At 38.9% G+C, this 17,855-nt stretch overlaps 1 protein-coding gene across 1 annotated transcript in view; it reads right to left on the bottom strand.

The window, feature by feature from the left end:
* The window catches only part of RBFOX1 (RNA binding fox-1 homolog 1), a 1,085,723-nt gene that overhangs the window by 558,764 nt on the left and 509,104 nt on the right, over positions 1-17,855 (bottom strand). The window contains exon 2 of the mRNA XM_063430238.1: positions 14,911-15,153. Within this exon, the coding sequence (XP_063286308.1) occupies positions 14,911-15,153 (243 nt within the window). The remainder of the gene's footprint in view (positions 1-14,910; positions 15,154-17,855) is intronic.

The following is a 17,855-nucleotide window of genomic DNA, read 5'->3' as shown; positions in this document are numbered from 1 at the left end:
AAAAGTAGTGGTTGGTATAGTGACCCACCAAAACACAAATATAAATATATATATATAAAAAAAATGTGGCAACACCAGGAGACAGTGGAACAAAACAGTGAGCCACTGTGACTTACAAAGTCGAAAGGGTTATACTGTTAATGATACAAAGCCACCAAAGTGTATACAGCGGTGTAAGCTGCTAACTAAATACCTGCTACTGAGTATATATAGCAGAGCATCTGTTCAAGCGGTATGATCATTAAATAGATGAGCTTGCCGTTTTCAAAACACTATTTAGAGACATTATAGCGGTAAAGTAGCTGTGCAAGCGGTCTGTAATGAAATAAGCTTGCCGTTTATGATGCACATATATACAGACGTTTAGGTAGTAAGTAGCCGAGTCAGTATATTAGCCAAATTGACCAAACAACTTTTGGCAGATTCTCAGACTGCTAAATCAAGGTTCTGAGAGAGACCGGTAAATTTGCAGTATTTAAATCGCTAATACTGGTAAAGCGTGAAAGGATGACTGAGCTCCTGAAAAGCTCAAATACAAAACTGATAATCAAAAGGGGAGGGGGGAGAGAAAACTGCAGATAATATGGTGTATAGTAAAGGAGACTATCTGCCTGTCACTAGTGACCCTAGCAACTCGTGCCTTCGAGGGCACCCCTTAGCAAAAAGCTTGATTTCTCCTGATCGCTAGTGCAGTGATATAAAGTCCCAACCTCCCAGCAGAAAGCCAAAACAGGCTAGAGAAAAATTTAGCTGAACTTGCTTCTAGATAGAGCAGATGAGTCAGTGTTGCCGTGTGTCTAACCCTGTTAGAAAATCTTGACAGGGCTAGAATGTGACACTGATGATGCAGTGTGCTGGATAACGCCAGGTGAGAGCCCCTGACGTACGTTTCGCCACTCTGGCTCTTCAGAGGGGAACTGAGCTCCTGTTCAAGTTCAGTTTAAATAGGAGGAAGGGTTGGATCTCATTGGTCCAGGAAAGTGGGTCAATGAGAAGTCCCAAATGATTAAGGTGGGAGGGGTAAAGGATTTAACCCTTCGAGTGCTATTTTTGGTAAAATTCAACCAATGTCTTTTAAAAATTAGAAATAGAGAGACTTAGAGATTGCTAAATGACTAGCATTATCCATACATGGAGGAGAAGTGGAAATTGGTAAATTGCCAAGTGAATTTAAATACCAAAATTGCTTAGATACATTAGAATATGGAGAGCATTGACAATTTTGCTCAGAGTGTACTAAACAGTTTGTTATAATTGAGAGTGAAATTTAATTATTAGAGAGTAGAAAATAATTTGTTGTTCGCACAGAGAGATAATAACTTGGTTGCAGAAAAAAAGGGTTGTCAGAACTGCTATCAGTGGACTGTGGGTTGAGTTAACTCACAAGGGGAAAGGGGATAGAACATAGATATCTTTTGTCCCAGAGATGAAAAAGAACTGGGGAGTGTTAATGAATAAATGGAGTGAAATTGAATTCCTCATTGAGACCTGAGGGTGTATGGGTTTTAAATTCATGGATCCATTTAGACTCTCTTTTTAGTAATCTTAGATTAAAGTCCCCCTTTCTAGCGTTAGTGGATAGACGTTCAATAGCTTGAAACTGTAAGTTAGAGGGGTCCCCTTGATGTTGGGAGCGGACATGACTGGCTACTGGTGTGATGATGTTGGTATTGGTAACTGAGTTCACATGTTGTAGTATGCGTCTCTGAAATTGTTGGTATGTTTTACCTATGTACTGTATCTTGCAGTTACACGTGATAACGTAAATGATTCTGGTAGTGCTGCAATTGATAAAATCCCGAATCGGTATTGCTTGTTGGTTTTAGTGCATAGGATAAATTTGGAGGAATTAATGTATTTGCACGCCTTGCAAGAGCCACATTTGTGGGTGCCCTTCGTCTGTGATAACCAACATGGCATAGTGGTGGGAGATTCCAGATGGCTATGGACAAGGGCATCTCTTAGGTTTTTGGGTCTTCGTGCCGTAAGGCTGGGGTAGGGAGTAATATTATCTTGTAGTTCCTTATCATGTACCAGAATTGACCAGTGGCTGGTGAGAATTTCTCTCACGGGTTCCCAATACTGATCAAAAGTGCCGATGCATCTTATAGTCTGTTTGGGTGGTTTAGGTCTAGAGGAACGAAGGCATGTGGATCTATCCATATTGCTAACCTTTTGGTAGGCACTTTTTAGAATTCTATTAGGGTAACCCTGTTCTTTGAATCTTGATTTAATGTCTTTCGCTTCTTTCTGGAAGGCAATTTCACTGGAACAATTTCTCCAGGCCCTTAAGTATTGGCCATAGGGTATGCCAGCCTTGAGTTTAAAAGGATGGTGACTCTGCCAGTGCAGCAGGCTGTTGGTAGCCGTGGCCTTTCTATGTAGTTCAGTGGATATGGTACCGTCGATATCAAGTATAATTTTAAGGTCCAGGAATTCTAATGTCTTCTCATTAATGACCGATGTAAATTGTAAGCCAATGTCATTGTCGTTTAGGATATTGACCAGTTGTTGAAATTTCGGGATGGATGCTGTCCAAAAGAGAAGCACATCATCGATGTATCTGTGCCAATTCAGTATGAATTGGCTGTGCTCATATCCAATTTTCGACAATATTGTTTCCTCTCACCAGCCTAGATACAAGTTGGCATAGCTGGGGGCACAAGCCGTCCCCATAGCAGTGCCCATCATTTGTAAGTAATATGTTCCGTTAAATACAAAGTAATTATGTGTCAGTACAAAAGTTAGTAGATCCAGTAGAAATTGTTGATGTTGTGCAGAGAATTTGTTGGACTTCTCTAAAAAGTAAGATGTGGCTTTGATGCCTATATTGTGGGGAATGTTGTTATATAGTGATACCACATCTAGACTGGCGAGAAGTGTGTAGGGCGGGACTGTGAGGTTTTCTAATGTAAGTAAAGTCTGTTTAGTGTCTTGTAGAAAGGAAGCTAAGTTGGTGACGAATGGCTGTAATAGATTTTCAAGAAACCTGCTGGCATTTTCTGTTAGACATTGATTCCCAGAAATGATGGGTCTGCCTGGTGGATGGGTAAGGTTTTTGTGCACCTTAGGCAGACAATAGAAGGTCGCAATGGTAGGTGAGTTCTTAGGCAGAATGTATCTTAATTAGTCTATAGTTATAATTTTATTGGTCAAAGCAGAGTGTGAAGGGAATTGAATTAGGAAGGGGTGGGATCCCCCTCAAGTTTGCTATAACACAAGGAATTATTTAAGTGTGACAAACACATGGCAATGTAGTTGTCCCTTTCCATTAGGACCACATTGCCTCCCTTATCGGATGGTTTAATAATGATGTTCTTATTTTGGCTCAATTCTTTGAGTGCATTTTGTTCCCCCCTAGAGAGATTATTCTGTTGAATTGTGGGTATGGGCAGGGATTCGATTATATCGGTGGTCATTTTGACAAATAGGTCCACATTTATATCATCCCTCAAATTTGGGGTAAACCAACTCAATGGTTTAAAATTGGTAAGTGGGGGTGTGGTCTCTTGTTCAGTAAGGAGCTGCACTAGAGTTTGAAGATGTGTGAAATCTTCAATTGTTGGGAATTAACTACCTACTTTTTCCCACTTCAGTTTCCCTCCAGATTGAGGGAAACCCACTCTATCAGGATTATTTCTACCTATTTTTCCTGTCCTTTCTCTCTACGTTCTCTCTATTATTTTGTATTTTTGGTGAATTTATTTCACTAGGGGTTAACCCCCAAGTAAGAGAAATCCACTTATATATCCCCCCCTCCCCCCCTTTTTGACAGTATCATTTTGTAATTTGTATATTTTTTTTTCTCCTTTTTAGGATTTCTTCAAGCAAACTGCGGGGATAATATTGCTCCTATAATTTCATATGGAGCTAATTGGATAGCACGCGAGTGTGTCTTTATATGTTATATCCATACCGACATTTTCTTGATTTACACTATATACAATTTATTTCTATTGGAAGTTGTAATTAGATTGTCATCTAGATTTTCATTCTGCAACTTAATTTCCTATAATTTTTGCTTTTATTTTGTGGTGATAAAATTTAAAGGGTTCATTTGTCTTTTAAGTATCGCTGCCTATCTGCATAGTAAAATAATAAATCTATATAATAAATCTAGTGTTAAATAATAATCTATTTGAATATTTCCATAAATGCTAGTAGAATTTGTCACTTATTCTGTGGAATGTCTTACATTACTCTCTCAGACTCTCCACCACATGTCATAGCTTTATATTTTCTTTAAAAACTAGCCAAGTAAATCTTTTGTTCATCATACCGAATACCGATTCCAAAAAAATACCAATTTTGTCTTTAATATCCATCTTAGCTTGGTGTATTTCTAATTTATATATGTATAGATGAGTGAAAAAAAAAAATATATATATATATATATTATATTGTTTTGCAGCATAATTTAAAATGGAGATTGAGTTATACTGCTTTACTGGCAAAAGTGCATATATGTTTTTCATAAGCACTATATCCTCATTACTCTACTCATTTAAACTACCACATTTCTTTAGAATGTATAAAGGAAGACAAGTATTTTGTCGCAGGTGTTCTAGCAGATATTTAACAGTAATCAGGTTTATGTGAACATACTTAATTGAGTATAAAAGAACAATGTTTGCATGAATAGTTGGGTTTTTAAAACAATCTGAGTATATTAATCAAATAACTGATGATATTTAATAAGATACATCAATCATATTCTGCTATCCCGTTGGACTGATTCATTCAAATGTCTACAGATGTCTAAAATGTTCCACTGCTTGATAAATTAACTTAATAATATTGCATGAAGCAGTAAGTTATGTGATTTAATAACACCATTATATGAATCTACATAATGTCATATTGTAGGTTATTCAAATGCTTTTGCTTTGTTCTAACAGGTAAACATCATCCACCATTTTTAGATTTCCTATATAGAGAAAAAAAAAGCTTTCCTTCCCAATCACTTTCCAAGCAATATGTATATGCACTTTTTGTACAGTGGATATTAGATTTGTTAGGAAAACTGCACCATATGGACTAACACATTTCAAGTTAAGGGTCATACAATGATATTTGGAATAATTTGTAGGGCTTACAACTTAAGCCTATTTTATTCCTTTATATCAAAAAATGTAATATAAAACTGAGGTATTATGTAGATGGTTTTAATATTGTAAATTGATAATAGGAACTAACATTTTGCTTGTCATTAAAATGACATCGTAATATATCTCACAGACATGCTGCTTTAAACACAGAGAATAAATCACAAACAGCTCGCACAACTGATAGCTTTTACAATCAGTTATATTCAATTTAGGTAAAAACATTAATGTAAGTACCATAACCAGGACATTTACCATGTAAAAGTAAAATAGAATGAAATGAGCAAAACAGCATATTTTGCAAGAACCACTGGTCATTTCAGCAAGACACAGGTAGCAGAACTTATACTAACTTATACTAATAATATGTGACCATAGCACTGACAGAAAACCAGTGAGATATATATGACATTAATGCTAGAGAGATACTAATGGATGGTGGTATTTACACTGTTGAAGTTAAGTTAGACCATAACACTTTAGCTGCTATATGACAGTAAAACTCCTGCAATAGCAGGACATACAATGACACTGGCAAATGATAGATGGTGTGTGTGTGGTAGAAGATCTTAGAGCAAGACAAGTGACATACCGTGGTGGAATTTACATTAAAATCAAGGAGATGCCATGTGACAGCAGAACTATCATTAACACCAGTGAGACAATATGTGACAAATTTGATGCTATAAGCCTGATATGATGCTTGTAATAAAACAGACAATATGCCATAGGGCTAAAAGGCAGTGAAGTTAACAGTAATGTACGGAACATTGTAAGTAGCTTAAAGTGACGAAAGACAGTGAAATATACAGTATTGTGTTATATAATATTTTACAGTAATGCATTCTATAACATAAGTAGTTAACAGATCTAAATGCAGTAAACCCTTAAGTCCAAATTTACTGTTTAGGTAATGCAATCAAACTGTACAGGTAGTTAACATGAATGAATAGCAGTAAAGTTTACCGTAATCTGCCCTAAAACATATCAGCAAACATGGCTAAGTGAAGGCAAAGTTTAAAAGGACACTAGAGGAACCCAGATCACTTCAGCTCATTGAAGTGGTCATGGTGCAATGCCCCTGCCCCCTTACTCCTGCAAAGAGAAACTACAATGTTTACATTGCATCACTGCTAGTGGTGCTTCCGTGATTTTACCATACTTTAGGTCCCTGTAATGATATATAGACCAGTTTTAGGAGATATCAAATCTTCACAGTTTGGAACCAAACTGTCCCTTTACCAGATTGCAATGATCACCCTCTGTTCACTCCTGCTTGGCAGCACTGATGTCAAATCACTTCCTCCCAGCAATAGTGACAGACAGGGCCGGACTGGGAAGAAAATTCCGCCCGGGCATTTTTTAATTACAGCGGGCCACTAAAAAGGGGGCGGGGCCAGATAGGGTGTGTTAGAGAGGAGTGCAGTGTGTGTGAGTGATGGGTGCTGTGTTTGCGTGAGGGTGCTATGTGGGTAAGGGTGCTGTGTGTGTGATGGGTGCAGTGTGTGTGTGCTGTGTGTGAACGGGTGCTGTATTTGCATCAGGGTGCTATGTGCGTGTGAGGAAGCTGTGTGTGAGGGTGCAGTGTGTGCATGTGAGGAAGCTGTGAGTGTCGTGTGTGTGTGTGTGTGTGAGTGAGGGTGCAGTGTGTGTGTGTGTGTGTATGTGTGTGCTAGTGAGGGTGCTGTGAGTGTCAGGGGTGCAGTGAGGGTGCTGTGAGTGTTAGGGGTGCAGTGTGTGTGTGAGGGTGCTGTGAGTGTTAGGGGTGCAGTGTGTGTGTGAGGGTGCTGTGAGTGTTAGGGGTGCAGTGTGTGTGTGAGGGTGCTGTGAGTGTTAGGGGTGCAGTGCCGGGTGTCCTCCCGGCATTAAGCATGCAGGGCTAGTGCACCACATCCCAGCCGGCCTCTAACCTACAGGGACCACGCAAAAAACGCAAATTTGGGCCGCCAGGGAATTAGATCTGGACAGGACACTGAAATCAAGACTGTCCTGCCTAAAGCAAGGTTGCAGCCCCATGATGCTCGAGGTTCACATAAACGTGGGCGTAACGAGGAATATTCCATATGAACGCAATGCCCACTCTGTATTTTCTCCAGCAGGGCTGTATACATGGGCACACAGTATACTATGCTTGTGGCACCATACGGGTTAGATTATTGTCCCACAAAGCAGATCAATTAAAATCTATAAAGAATTAAAAAATAAAAAACAGAAAAAATAAATAAATAGCACAACCCGTAGAAAACTTTTAGTCAGCGGTGTGGCTGTGATAAAATCATGGCAGCAACTCCAAAATGACTGCTGGCGCCAGACACAAGCAAGCATTATACATTGCACTGTAGAGGTTATGGTGCCTTTATAAACTGTACAGATCATGTGTGGTTGGAAGATCATTATATGAGTTACATAATGTGAAGAGGGCTGATGAAAAAGTCTGGTAATAATTAGTCCTTTTGTCATTATTGGCTGCTCCAAGGGACTGAAAGTTAAAATATGTAGGTTAAAGGACCACTCTAGGCACCCAGACCACTTCAGCTTAATGAAGTGGTTTGGGTGCCAGGTCCCTCTAGGATTAACCCCTTTTTTTATAAACATAGCAGTTTCAGAGTTTCATTGTAAATGCTTTCCTATGCGACCGGCTGAATGCGCGCGCAGCTCTTACCGCGCATGCACATTCAGCCGAAAGGGAGGATGGGAGGCGGAGAGGAGGAGGAGAGCTCACCAGCCGGCGCTGGAATAAAGGTAAGTTTTAACCCCTTCCTCACCATCCAGCCCGGTGGGAGGGGGTCCCTGCGGGTGGGGGCACCCTCAGGGCACTATAGTGCCAGGAAAATGAGTATGTTTTCCTGGCACTATAGTGGTCCTTCAAAGCTCTTTTTTTCTTTACAGTGTTAGGGGTGCAGTGTGTGTGCTGTGGGTGTTAGGGGTGCTGTGAGTGTATTTGTGTGAGGTGAAGGTGCTGTGAGTGTTAGGGGTGCAGGGTGTCTGAGTAAGTGAGGCTGCTGTGACCTGTATGATTATTTCCCCCCTCCCTGCTTACCTTATGCCTGGGAGGGGGGATTCTGTTGCTAGCATCCATCCCTGGTGGTCCAGTGGAGAGTGAACTCTAGCCCCTGTGGGGCTAGAGTTCACTCTAGCGAGACCCGGAGCGTTGCCACGGCAACGCTCCGAATCTCGCGAGAGGAACCCGGCGGAGCTGCAAGTTAGATTTCCGCTGGGTTCCTCTCCTGACTCCCTCCCTCTCTCCCCTGCCGGCGGCCGCAATATCCTGCATGTGGGCTGGTGAGGGAGATCTTTGATCTCCCCACCGGCCCGCTGTGGACTACTGCAGGGCCGGCGCTCGGATAGTGCCGGCCCTGCAAAGACCAGCAGGGAGATCCTGTGATCTCCCTGCCGGCCTCGGCCCATGCCCACCGCGGCCCACCGGGCATTTGTCCGGTGTGCCAGATGGCCAGTCCGGGCCTTGTGACAGAGAAACACCATGGGAGTGAAGACTAGAACCCAAAGCTCTATAACAGCCAATTCCCACTGAACCCCTGACGACCCACTGACCTGGTGCAAAATGATAGGTAAAAGACTGCAATACCACCAATTTCAGTACGTGTGTGTGTATGTGTGTGTGCCTTGCAGTGCATATTTTGGTGTGTGTATGATTAGTAGTGTATATTTGAGAGTGAGGTTATATATTGTGTGTTTGTATGACAATGTGTATAAATGTCTGTGTGTGAGGGTAGTGATAAAACGTGTGTCTGTCTAGCAGTGCGTATCTCTATGTGTATATCTGTGAGTGTGTGTGGAATGCATAAATACATTATTAGGGCCATCTTTCATGGGGAAACCAGTGTACAACCAGTGCATATGCACAGAGAACACAGATGAAAAAAAAAAAAAACACCTTCCAATCTGAAGTTTTTGAGAAGCTACCGTATTCTTCCTTCCTATTCTCAAAAGGGAAAACAACCTGTGAATCCTTAATAAGAGATTCACACTCCCTTTACTTTTAAACATTAAAGACATTATAACTATGGGTTTGATGCTGTTATTTAATATATTATATTTATGTTTTAATATTGTCAATTTTTTTTTCTTTTTACAGGTGATTCCTATCCTTTTGAGGGTTTATGGAAAGACTTGACACAATAGTGATTTGTTCATTATCCTAAAAAAGTTTTTCATTTCAATCAAAATACGGGGATATGTATACCTTCAAGGTAAAAAAAATTTCTCTATTTTTAAATGTCACAAAACATGATTCGTTGCGTCAGTCCTTCATTTATTTTGTAAATTCTTCCCTGGTTTTACTTTAATTCTTTTGGATGAGTTTTTCAAATGCTTTATCTACAAAAATGCCCATATATTTTAATGCTGACTTGTGCAAATAAATCATTTGATTTGTTTTTCTGATAGACTGATCATTTCAAAAATTGTATCCAAAAAAATTATAGTGAGGACACAATTAGTTTCCTATGTTAAGCATCACATGTCACTGTATTTTTAATGGACATGCTAGCTGGGTGCTTTAAAGGGACACTGTAGTCACCAGAACAACTTCAGCTTATTGGATTTGTTCTGGTGAGTAGAATCATTACCTTCAGGCTTTTTGCTGTAAACACTGTCTTTTCAGAGAAAATGCAGTGTTTACATTCCAGAATAGTGATAACTTCACTGGCCACTCCTCAGATAGCTGTTAGAGATCTTTCCTGGGTCATGGCTGCATGAAATGCATCCAAACATTCAGTGTCTCCTCCCTCTGCATGCAGACAAAGAACTTTCCTCATAGAGATTGATTGATTCAATTCATCTCTATGAGGAGATGCTGATTGGCCAGGGCTGTGTTTGAATCATGCTGGCTCTGCCCCTGATCTGCCTCTTTGTCAGTCTCAGCCAATCCTATGGGGGAAGCACTGTGATTGGATCAGGCCACCACTTCTGGTGATGTCAGTAGGCAGTGGGCAGGTCTAAAGGAAAAAGAGCCAGAGCTAGCAGCTCCAGACTTGAATACAGTAAGAATTTTATATTTTTAGGGAGGCATGAGGGGACCAGAGGGGCTAGATGGTGGTTTTAAACCTATAGGGTCAGGAATGCATGTTTGTGTTCCTGACCCTATAGTGCTCCTTTAAGTTCAATAAAAAAATTGATGTTGCACGGTAGGGTGTACATAACTGTGGGTGTTTATTATATTTATTTATTTATCTATCTATCTAATTTCTACATGCATTGTTTGTCCTTAACATTTTTTAATAAACGGATATGGTTGTTTTTTTTTTAATCTCTAGATTGTATATGCACCATTGCTAAACACAATGACAGGCATTTAACTCACATTAAGGAGCTATTTTTATTTGTTCTGCAACAAATATCTAGTATACCCTAGGCAAATGCCTTATTCGCCTAATGGTAGCGCCGGCCCTGACTTCCCTCTTTCTACTGCTAATACCTCTACCAAGAATTCTGCTAGCATAGATAGAACCTGGTGATGGAGGGCAGTGGGAGAGGCTTATCTGATCCACTCTCCTTTCTTTTTTTTTTCTCTTTCCCTTCTCTTCATACACACTTTTTTCCTCCCCCTTCCCCGCACAGAGTGACACTCCCATTTTTATGTTCTTTTTTTTTTTTTATGAATAGAGTTTACCCTCCTCGCACAAATTTATGCCAGTGTACCAATTATTAAGACAGACATCCTGGCTAACACAGGATCTGTAAGAAGACAACCAGCTTGTACATAGTTTTAAACAGGTCTTACCAGGTGAGGAGGCGACCCTGTGTTTTTTCTAACTCTGTTTTTGCTAAATGTATCTGTAATTACTACATAACCTGGATAAGTCAGAGACCTGTGCGTATCTGTTATTCTAGTTTTGCTGAAACCTGACAGTTTCGTTACTCATACGCTATGGAGGCCTGTACATATAAAGGTCCGAAGCACAGTCCCGGCTACTGGTGGAGATTGCCCCACTGTTCCATTATCCTGTTTGTTGTATGTTCTTTGATCGGAATCAGTCAGAGACCTATGCACCTATGGGATTTTCCTTATCTTTCCAAAACCTGCAAGCTTCATTGACTCTATTTTAGGGGGACCTGTGAGTCTACTTAATTATTAACTTTGTAATACTTTTGGGTTCTGATTTGTTTTGGTTGTTTTTCGGAACCTCCATGTCCCCTGTGATTTTATTTTCCTTAAAGATCTACGTAATGTTGCTAAGCATACCCAAGAAAACAACAAAATGATTACATTACAGCTTAAAATAATGAACACTTTTCAGTTCTATATTATTTGCAAACAGAAAGGCATCCAATTAGTGTATAGTATAGGGACAATTTTAGCAAATTTCTTCTTCTTCCACTGTTAAACAAGAAGAATGGTAAATATATTGCTCAGAAATAGACCTATAATAACATCCAAAGCTATATGGAGGGGGGTATGGCTGACTGAGCAAGCGAGCAGTTGCATGGCGTAGTGGCTTCTTCTATGGCATAAAAGCATACAATCCAGCATTGGACACGGTGATTATCATCAAAATATTATAAAACTTAATTACTGGAAAGTACTTATGAAGACCTCAAAGACTGTGAAACCGGCAGCAGCCCCTAGATCCTCAAAAAGAGAGAGGCCCAGAATACAGTAATATGGCATCTATTCAGTGGCTCTGTCCCCAATTTCAGATGGAGCGTTGGGCTCTGAGCCTCCATCTTCCCTTATGGAAGATTCCCCCATCACAGAGGAAAATTACAGCTCTTTTACACTTCACTTGCAACACTACAAGATTTTAAAGGGATCACAGCAGAGCTTGATCAAGACATCAATGCACAGGGGGACCAAACTGAGACATTGGAGGGGAAAACTGATGAACTGTGCATTGCCCACACAATGCACAAAACGGAGGCTGATCTAGTATATATGCAGACAATATCAGCGGACCTGGAAGAAAGCTCTCACCAAAACAATATCCCAGAATTGGTCACCCTAGAAGTGCTACCAAGTTTCCTGCAAGAACTCTTTAAAGCAATTTTGCCTTAAATAGCTGAAGACCAACTAGCCATGGATCAAGTGTCATGATTACTGTGTGACCCAACATGCAGAACTATATTAACACAAATCACATATACCGGAAATTAGAATGGCCGGACTTAAAGTAAAAGAGAATGGTCAAAGAAGAAGCCAAGTTTGGGGATACAGAATCTTTAATGTAGGCGGTGCACCCTCTTTAATGTGGGCAGTGCGCCCTTTAACAGTAAGAATGGGACCGCAGTGGCCGGCGTCCCTTAGAACGCTGCAGAAGCCGGGACCCGTCTACTTGGAGGATCGGGCGGATCCAGGTAAGCCATTTTTTTTTTCATTTTCGGTGCAACCGATCAGGTACTTACTTTTATCTGAAGTATCGGGGGGGCCACACTGATTAGGTGTGACCGTGTCAATACAGACCCTCTGCGCCGTGACACCAAGCACACAGACTCTCAAAAGCGAAAAATCTGAATTAAACCCCACCAAATCAGCAGTAGTCTATATGCTGGTAGCCTTTTACTCGTATTCTAACACTAAATCAAAGGGTATCTACATTCTCCATAGAGACTGGGCTTTCCAGTAAGAAAAAACAACTCATACTCAAAATCCCTTGTGAAATGCTTAAAGCACATATAAGTACACTTCCCAAACCAGGAAATCTTCAACACCAGTGCCATTTTAGCCTGTATCCTTATTAAATAGAGACACCAAGTTATATGTGAAACTGTTAGCAAATAGGCTAAAACCCCTCCTACTCCATTTGATAGCCAAGGATCAAGCAGGCTTTGTGTTGGGAGGGCAGGCTTTGGACATTGTTAAATGTTTTCTGGATATCATTGAAATACCAGATAAATCCAACATGCAGGGGATATTGTTAGCATTGGACACTGAAAAGGCAATTGACTGACTCAGTTGGGTATACATGAACACTACATTCGGCAGTTTAGAGCTCCCTATCTGAGGAGTTATGGCAGCCCTCTGCTAAAGTTACCAATTTGGGCTTGGTATCAAAACTATTCCCTATCATAAATGACATATGCTAGGCAGGGCCGGTGCAAGGATTTTTGGGTACATAGCCGAAGAAGTATTTTTCTGCCCCCACCCCCTCCAAAAAATAACATTTTCACCTATGTGCCTCTTAACGAGCCCCTCTCCCCTCCCCATCCATTAGGGGTCCCCTCCCTCCCTTAGTGTTCCTCTCCCCTCGCCCCTCTTTTTCCTGTGCCTTGGTGTTTCTCTCCCTTACCTTCCCTGTCCGCTTCCCTCCTGCCGGTCACTAAAATCCACCTTATGGACACGCCGGCCCTGATGCCCTTGTCCTTTGTCTCCCCTCATCTTTATCCTGACACTGAAACCACTAATTTAACTAATTAAATCCCACACGGGAATTTGAAGCCTACTCACACTTATAGGAAAACAAACATTGCCCTATTCTCAGAAGACATCATGTTATTTTTAGCTTACTTGCAATCATCCATTCCAAATGTTATGGACCTATTGATTTAGTATGGTCAAATCTCATTTTACAAAAATAACATAGGGAAAACATCAATGGTGCTGGAGTCACTGAACACCACACACATCTATGAAGTTAAGTCACATACAATCACAGGTATGCTTACTAAGCATGAGAAAGTGTGAGCAACAAGGAAACAAACATGTGCTCAATTCACTGGTGCTGCCTTCCCATGTTGACTTGTGATGGCGTACAATGGCAATGTTGTATTTATGCCGTATGATTGTACAAACTGCAAATTGTGTCTATTGAAGTTTCATATACCATAGGTGTTACTATACACAAAACAATAAAATAAAACATTGAAACATGAAAAAAATAAAAAATAATACTCTTGTGATAGTTCAAGAATTCATAAATGCACCTCAATACTACTGTAAGTGATACAGAGAGTGATATGTATTTTAACTCAGCATTGCTACAGAAACGACTATTCAAACATTACTCTTCCAGCTGTAAGATGTCAATGAATTATAGGCCATTTGAAAGTCACTTCACATGTTTCTGGCAGACAAAGGTTGATAATAATTCTAGTTTGTGAACAGCTAGATGTACAGTATTCGAATACTCCAGCATAGGAGATCTAAATAAGATCTTGTGTGTACAATTTTAAGATGAATTCATTAAAATTTGAATGATCAGCAATTAGTCTGATATACTAAAATGTCATGTGGCCATATAAAGAAACAAACAAAAAGGCAATGTGCAAACGGTCTCTTTGAGTTTGTGGACAACCTTGGGAAAGAACATTGATTTCTGGTGGAAGGTGGATCCTCCAACCCAAGCACAGACAGACATTAGAATATGGTATTTCATTAAAATGGAAAAAGTTGTCAGTTGCTATTTAGGAAACTACTGGGAATTTTTAAAAAATGTGATCATCCTGGATGAAAGATCTCCTCAAATCTTAGGAACCCTACTCTAGTAATTAGTTTTGCTTCTCTGGCAAGATGCTGAGGGATAGGAGCTCTTAATAAACATCTTAAAAATTATTTGCTGTGCATATCTCATACAGCAACCGTGCATATAAAGAAACACTACATCCAAGATTACATATGGGAAGTTCAGATTATCACGTCTTTAAAGTGCAATCTTTTCAGTTTACTAATACACCTGTAAACCGTCAACAAAATAGTCAGTTTGTTTTTTTCTTTTTCAAGCAAAAAAATAATTGGAATTATAAGAAAAAACCTTACAATACAACTTATTTATTTTTGTACATAAAACATATAAAAAAAGGGAACACTTAATGAAAGAAAGAAAAAGAAAGTTATTAAATTTGAACTTACTGTTGCTGTACCAGAAACAGTGTGTGCATTTGTATCCGTGTTATTGTGTTCAGAGTGTGTCTGCGCTGGTGGATACATATTTAACGTGTGCTCAGGTACTGTGGTCTGGCCTGTGTAGTCTGGAGTGGGATGCGGGTGTGACGTTGTATATTCTGCCGGAATGCCATTCTGAGGTGGAGCAAACTGAGCAGAGGCATAAGGTTGTGCCATTGTGTCAGGAGGTGCTGTAGTTTCCTGATTACCCTAGTGGAAAAATAGACAACAAAAATTAAGTTTTTTGTTTAATTTCTGTATTAATTTAAAGATTTAAAGATTTAATACTGGTACCAAGAGCATATACAGTTTTTGATTTCAAATATTTATTTTACCATTCAAGAGTAAAGAACCCTATTAAACATACTGTTATTTTTTATTTTTAATTCCCAGCAGAAGGAAAAATGTTTATAAAAAAATATACTTTAATATTTCAGTAGGTTTAAGCACCAACTAGAAATTATATTTGTCAGGATCTGGTAATAACTAATCATGTTGACCTTTGTCAAACATTTAATACAGGGCCCTTCAAATAAAATAACATAATATAAAACATAATATTGTTTTATTAAATACACACAGAAAATACATGCAATATCTTTGAATGGATGTTACAAAAGTATACCTTTAAACATATACCATAAGAATACAAATACAAAGGAGACACATTGAAAATAGTGTTGCTAAGGAGGAAGACCAGTCAAGGAAAGATATTAGAATTAAAAATAAAAGATTTGTTTGCTGAAATCTGAAATAAATATATTTGCTAATGAAGATCAAGAAAAGGCAAACAAGTGAAATACTATTTAATACTTTAGTGTATAGCAAAGAGGAGCACATGCTTGCAAATATCTATATCACTAACAAAAATCTAATGGCACACATGTTTGAAGATACAGGACAGAAAGTGATACAATTATTAAATACATATGAGTTTAGTACAGAATTAGGCAAAGCATGATCTTTCAGGATTAAAGTTTTAAAGTTGAATGAAAGGATGGCGCCAGTGGACTTTAGACGCAATAGCCACTTCTATGAGATTAAGCAGTTACAGTGCCCATTTAAATAGCAAAACATGTATTGCAAGAAACACATTTTTTTATTATCTATATTGGTCGACTAAGTAAAGGAAGACAAAATAAATCACATAGTATTAAAGATTTGTTATTACATTTTCCTCTATAGAACCATGAATAATATTATAACATATAAATCAGTTATCCATTAATTTAAGGGGCTGGTAAATAACTGTACCTATATATTTCCAAGTATCCAGGTTAACATGTATACAGATATATATACACATCAATACATTGATGCAGATTTAGCATTTTACTTATTATCCAAGTATCCACTCTAGCATACTTGAAGGTTGTAACTCCTAATCTTTTCAAACTAGCAGGTTCACTGATACACATTATTTTGTTTAAAGGAGAACTGTAAACAAATTTACACTTTTAATTTATAAAAAGTTTATTACATTTAGTAAAAATTAACAATATTTTTTAAATGCAGATTTTTTTTGAGATAACTACACTTTTTAGCTGGCTGAGCAGCTATGTTGTATATTGTTAAACCAACTGTTGCCCATTTTAAATTTGTCTGCTGCTGCATTTGATCCTTGTGAAACTTCATCAGCAGACAAGATAGGTTAATTTTCACTAACTGTAATACACTTTAAACAATACATATATCAGGGAACCTGAACATTTGAATAGGTCAGGAGTTACAACCTTCAAGTATGTTATTCAGTGTTAAACCATTTGAGCAGCTTAAAGGGACACTATAAGCACCAAGACCACTTCAGCTTATTGAAGTAGTCTAGATGCATAGTCCCAGGTCCCTTAACCATGCAAAGGTAATTATTTCAGTATTTAATAAACTGCAATAATTACCTTAAGTGGCATGCTATGCATGTCGATATTATGTAAAAACCCCATAGGAAAGCATTATACATGCTATCCTAAGGTGGAAATACTAATGCGAGTGTGGCTATTGCCGTGCATGCGCATTAGGTCTTCCCTGCTGACTGATGTTGGCAGGGGAGGAGCGGAGGTGGTACCAGATGCAGCACTGAGGGACATCGGTACTGACCTCAGGTAAGTGACAGAAGTGACTTTGACTCCTTCTGCACCACGGGGGTACTAGGAGGGGGCACTAAAGGGAGCTATAGTGCCAGAAAAACAACTTTGTTTTACTGGCAATATAGTTTAAATAAAGATCTCTGATAACTCACAAAACTCCCATACTGGAAATTTGGCTAAAGCAGAGAATACACAATTTATTCTAGTCATACCAAATCAAACCAGCAATGGACACTTTAATAGCTAGAAGAGATCAGCTGACACGCTTAGCTAATCACACCTGTACATTTCTTCTCAAGCTCATGATTCTGCCTTCCTTTACCCTACTAGAAAAGAGGGGATTGGCTGCTGGGAACTCTCATTTAGTATTAAAATGCTAAAAACATTTTAAAATTGAAAAGAAAGATTGCGACAGGGGACTCCAAACACTGTAACCACTTCAATTAGATAAGGCAGTTAAAATGGCTACAATGTCCCTTTAACACTATACTGTAATCATTGGAAACCAGATATGGAGGTGTGAGCACCAAGGAGAATTAATATTATAGAAGTAACTTTTATATTTTTATTAGGTTAGAGGTGAAGATGAACTGCAAATAAATAAGGGCAACCATAAATAAGCCTTTGTTTCTATTCTTAAAATTATTATTTTTTTTAAACTAGAACACAATCCCTACCATTACCCACATTCCATTTTAGTTTTTTTTTGTTTTTTTATAAGTTGTAATAGTTAAATATACAAATATGCAAAACTTTCTGCAAATAAATGGTATATAAATGTTGGCAAGACTTCAAAATCTTCAGAAAGTTACTATGCCCGCAGTGGTT

The sequence above is a fragment of the Pelobates fuscus genome, chromosome 8, assembly GCF_036172605.1.
Source record: "Pelobates fuscus isolate aPelFus1 chromosome 8, aPelFus1.pri, whole genome shotgun sequence".
Lineage (NCBI taxonomy): Eukaryota > Metazoa > Chordata > Amphibia > Anura > Pelobatidae > Pelobates > Pelobates fuscus.
Note: the sequence above shows the minus strand (reverse complement) of the source record. Positions and strands in the feature narration are given on the sequence as shown.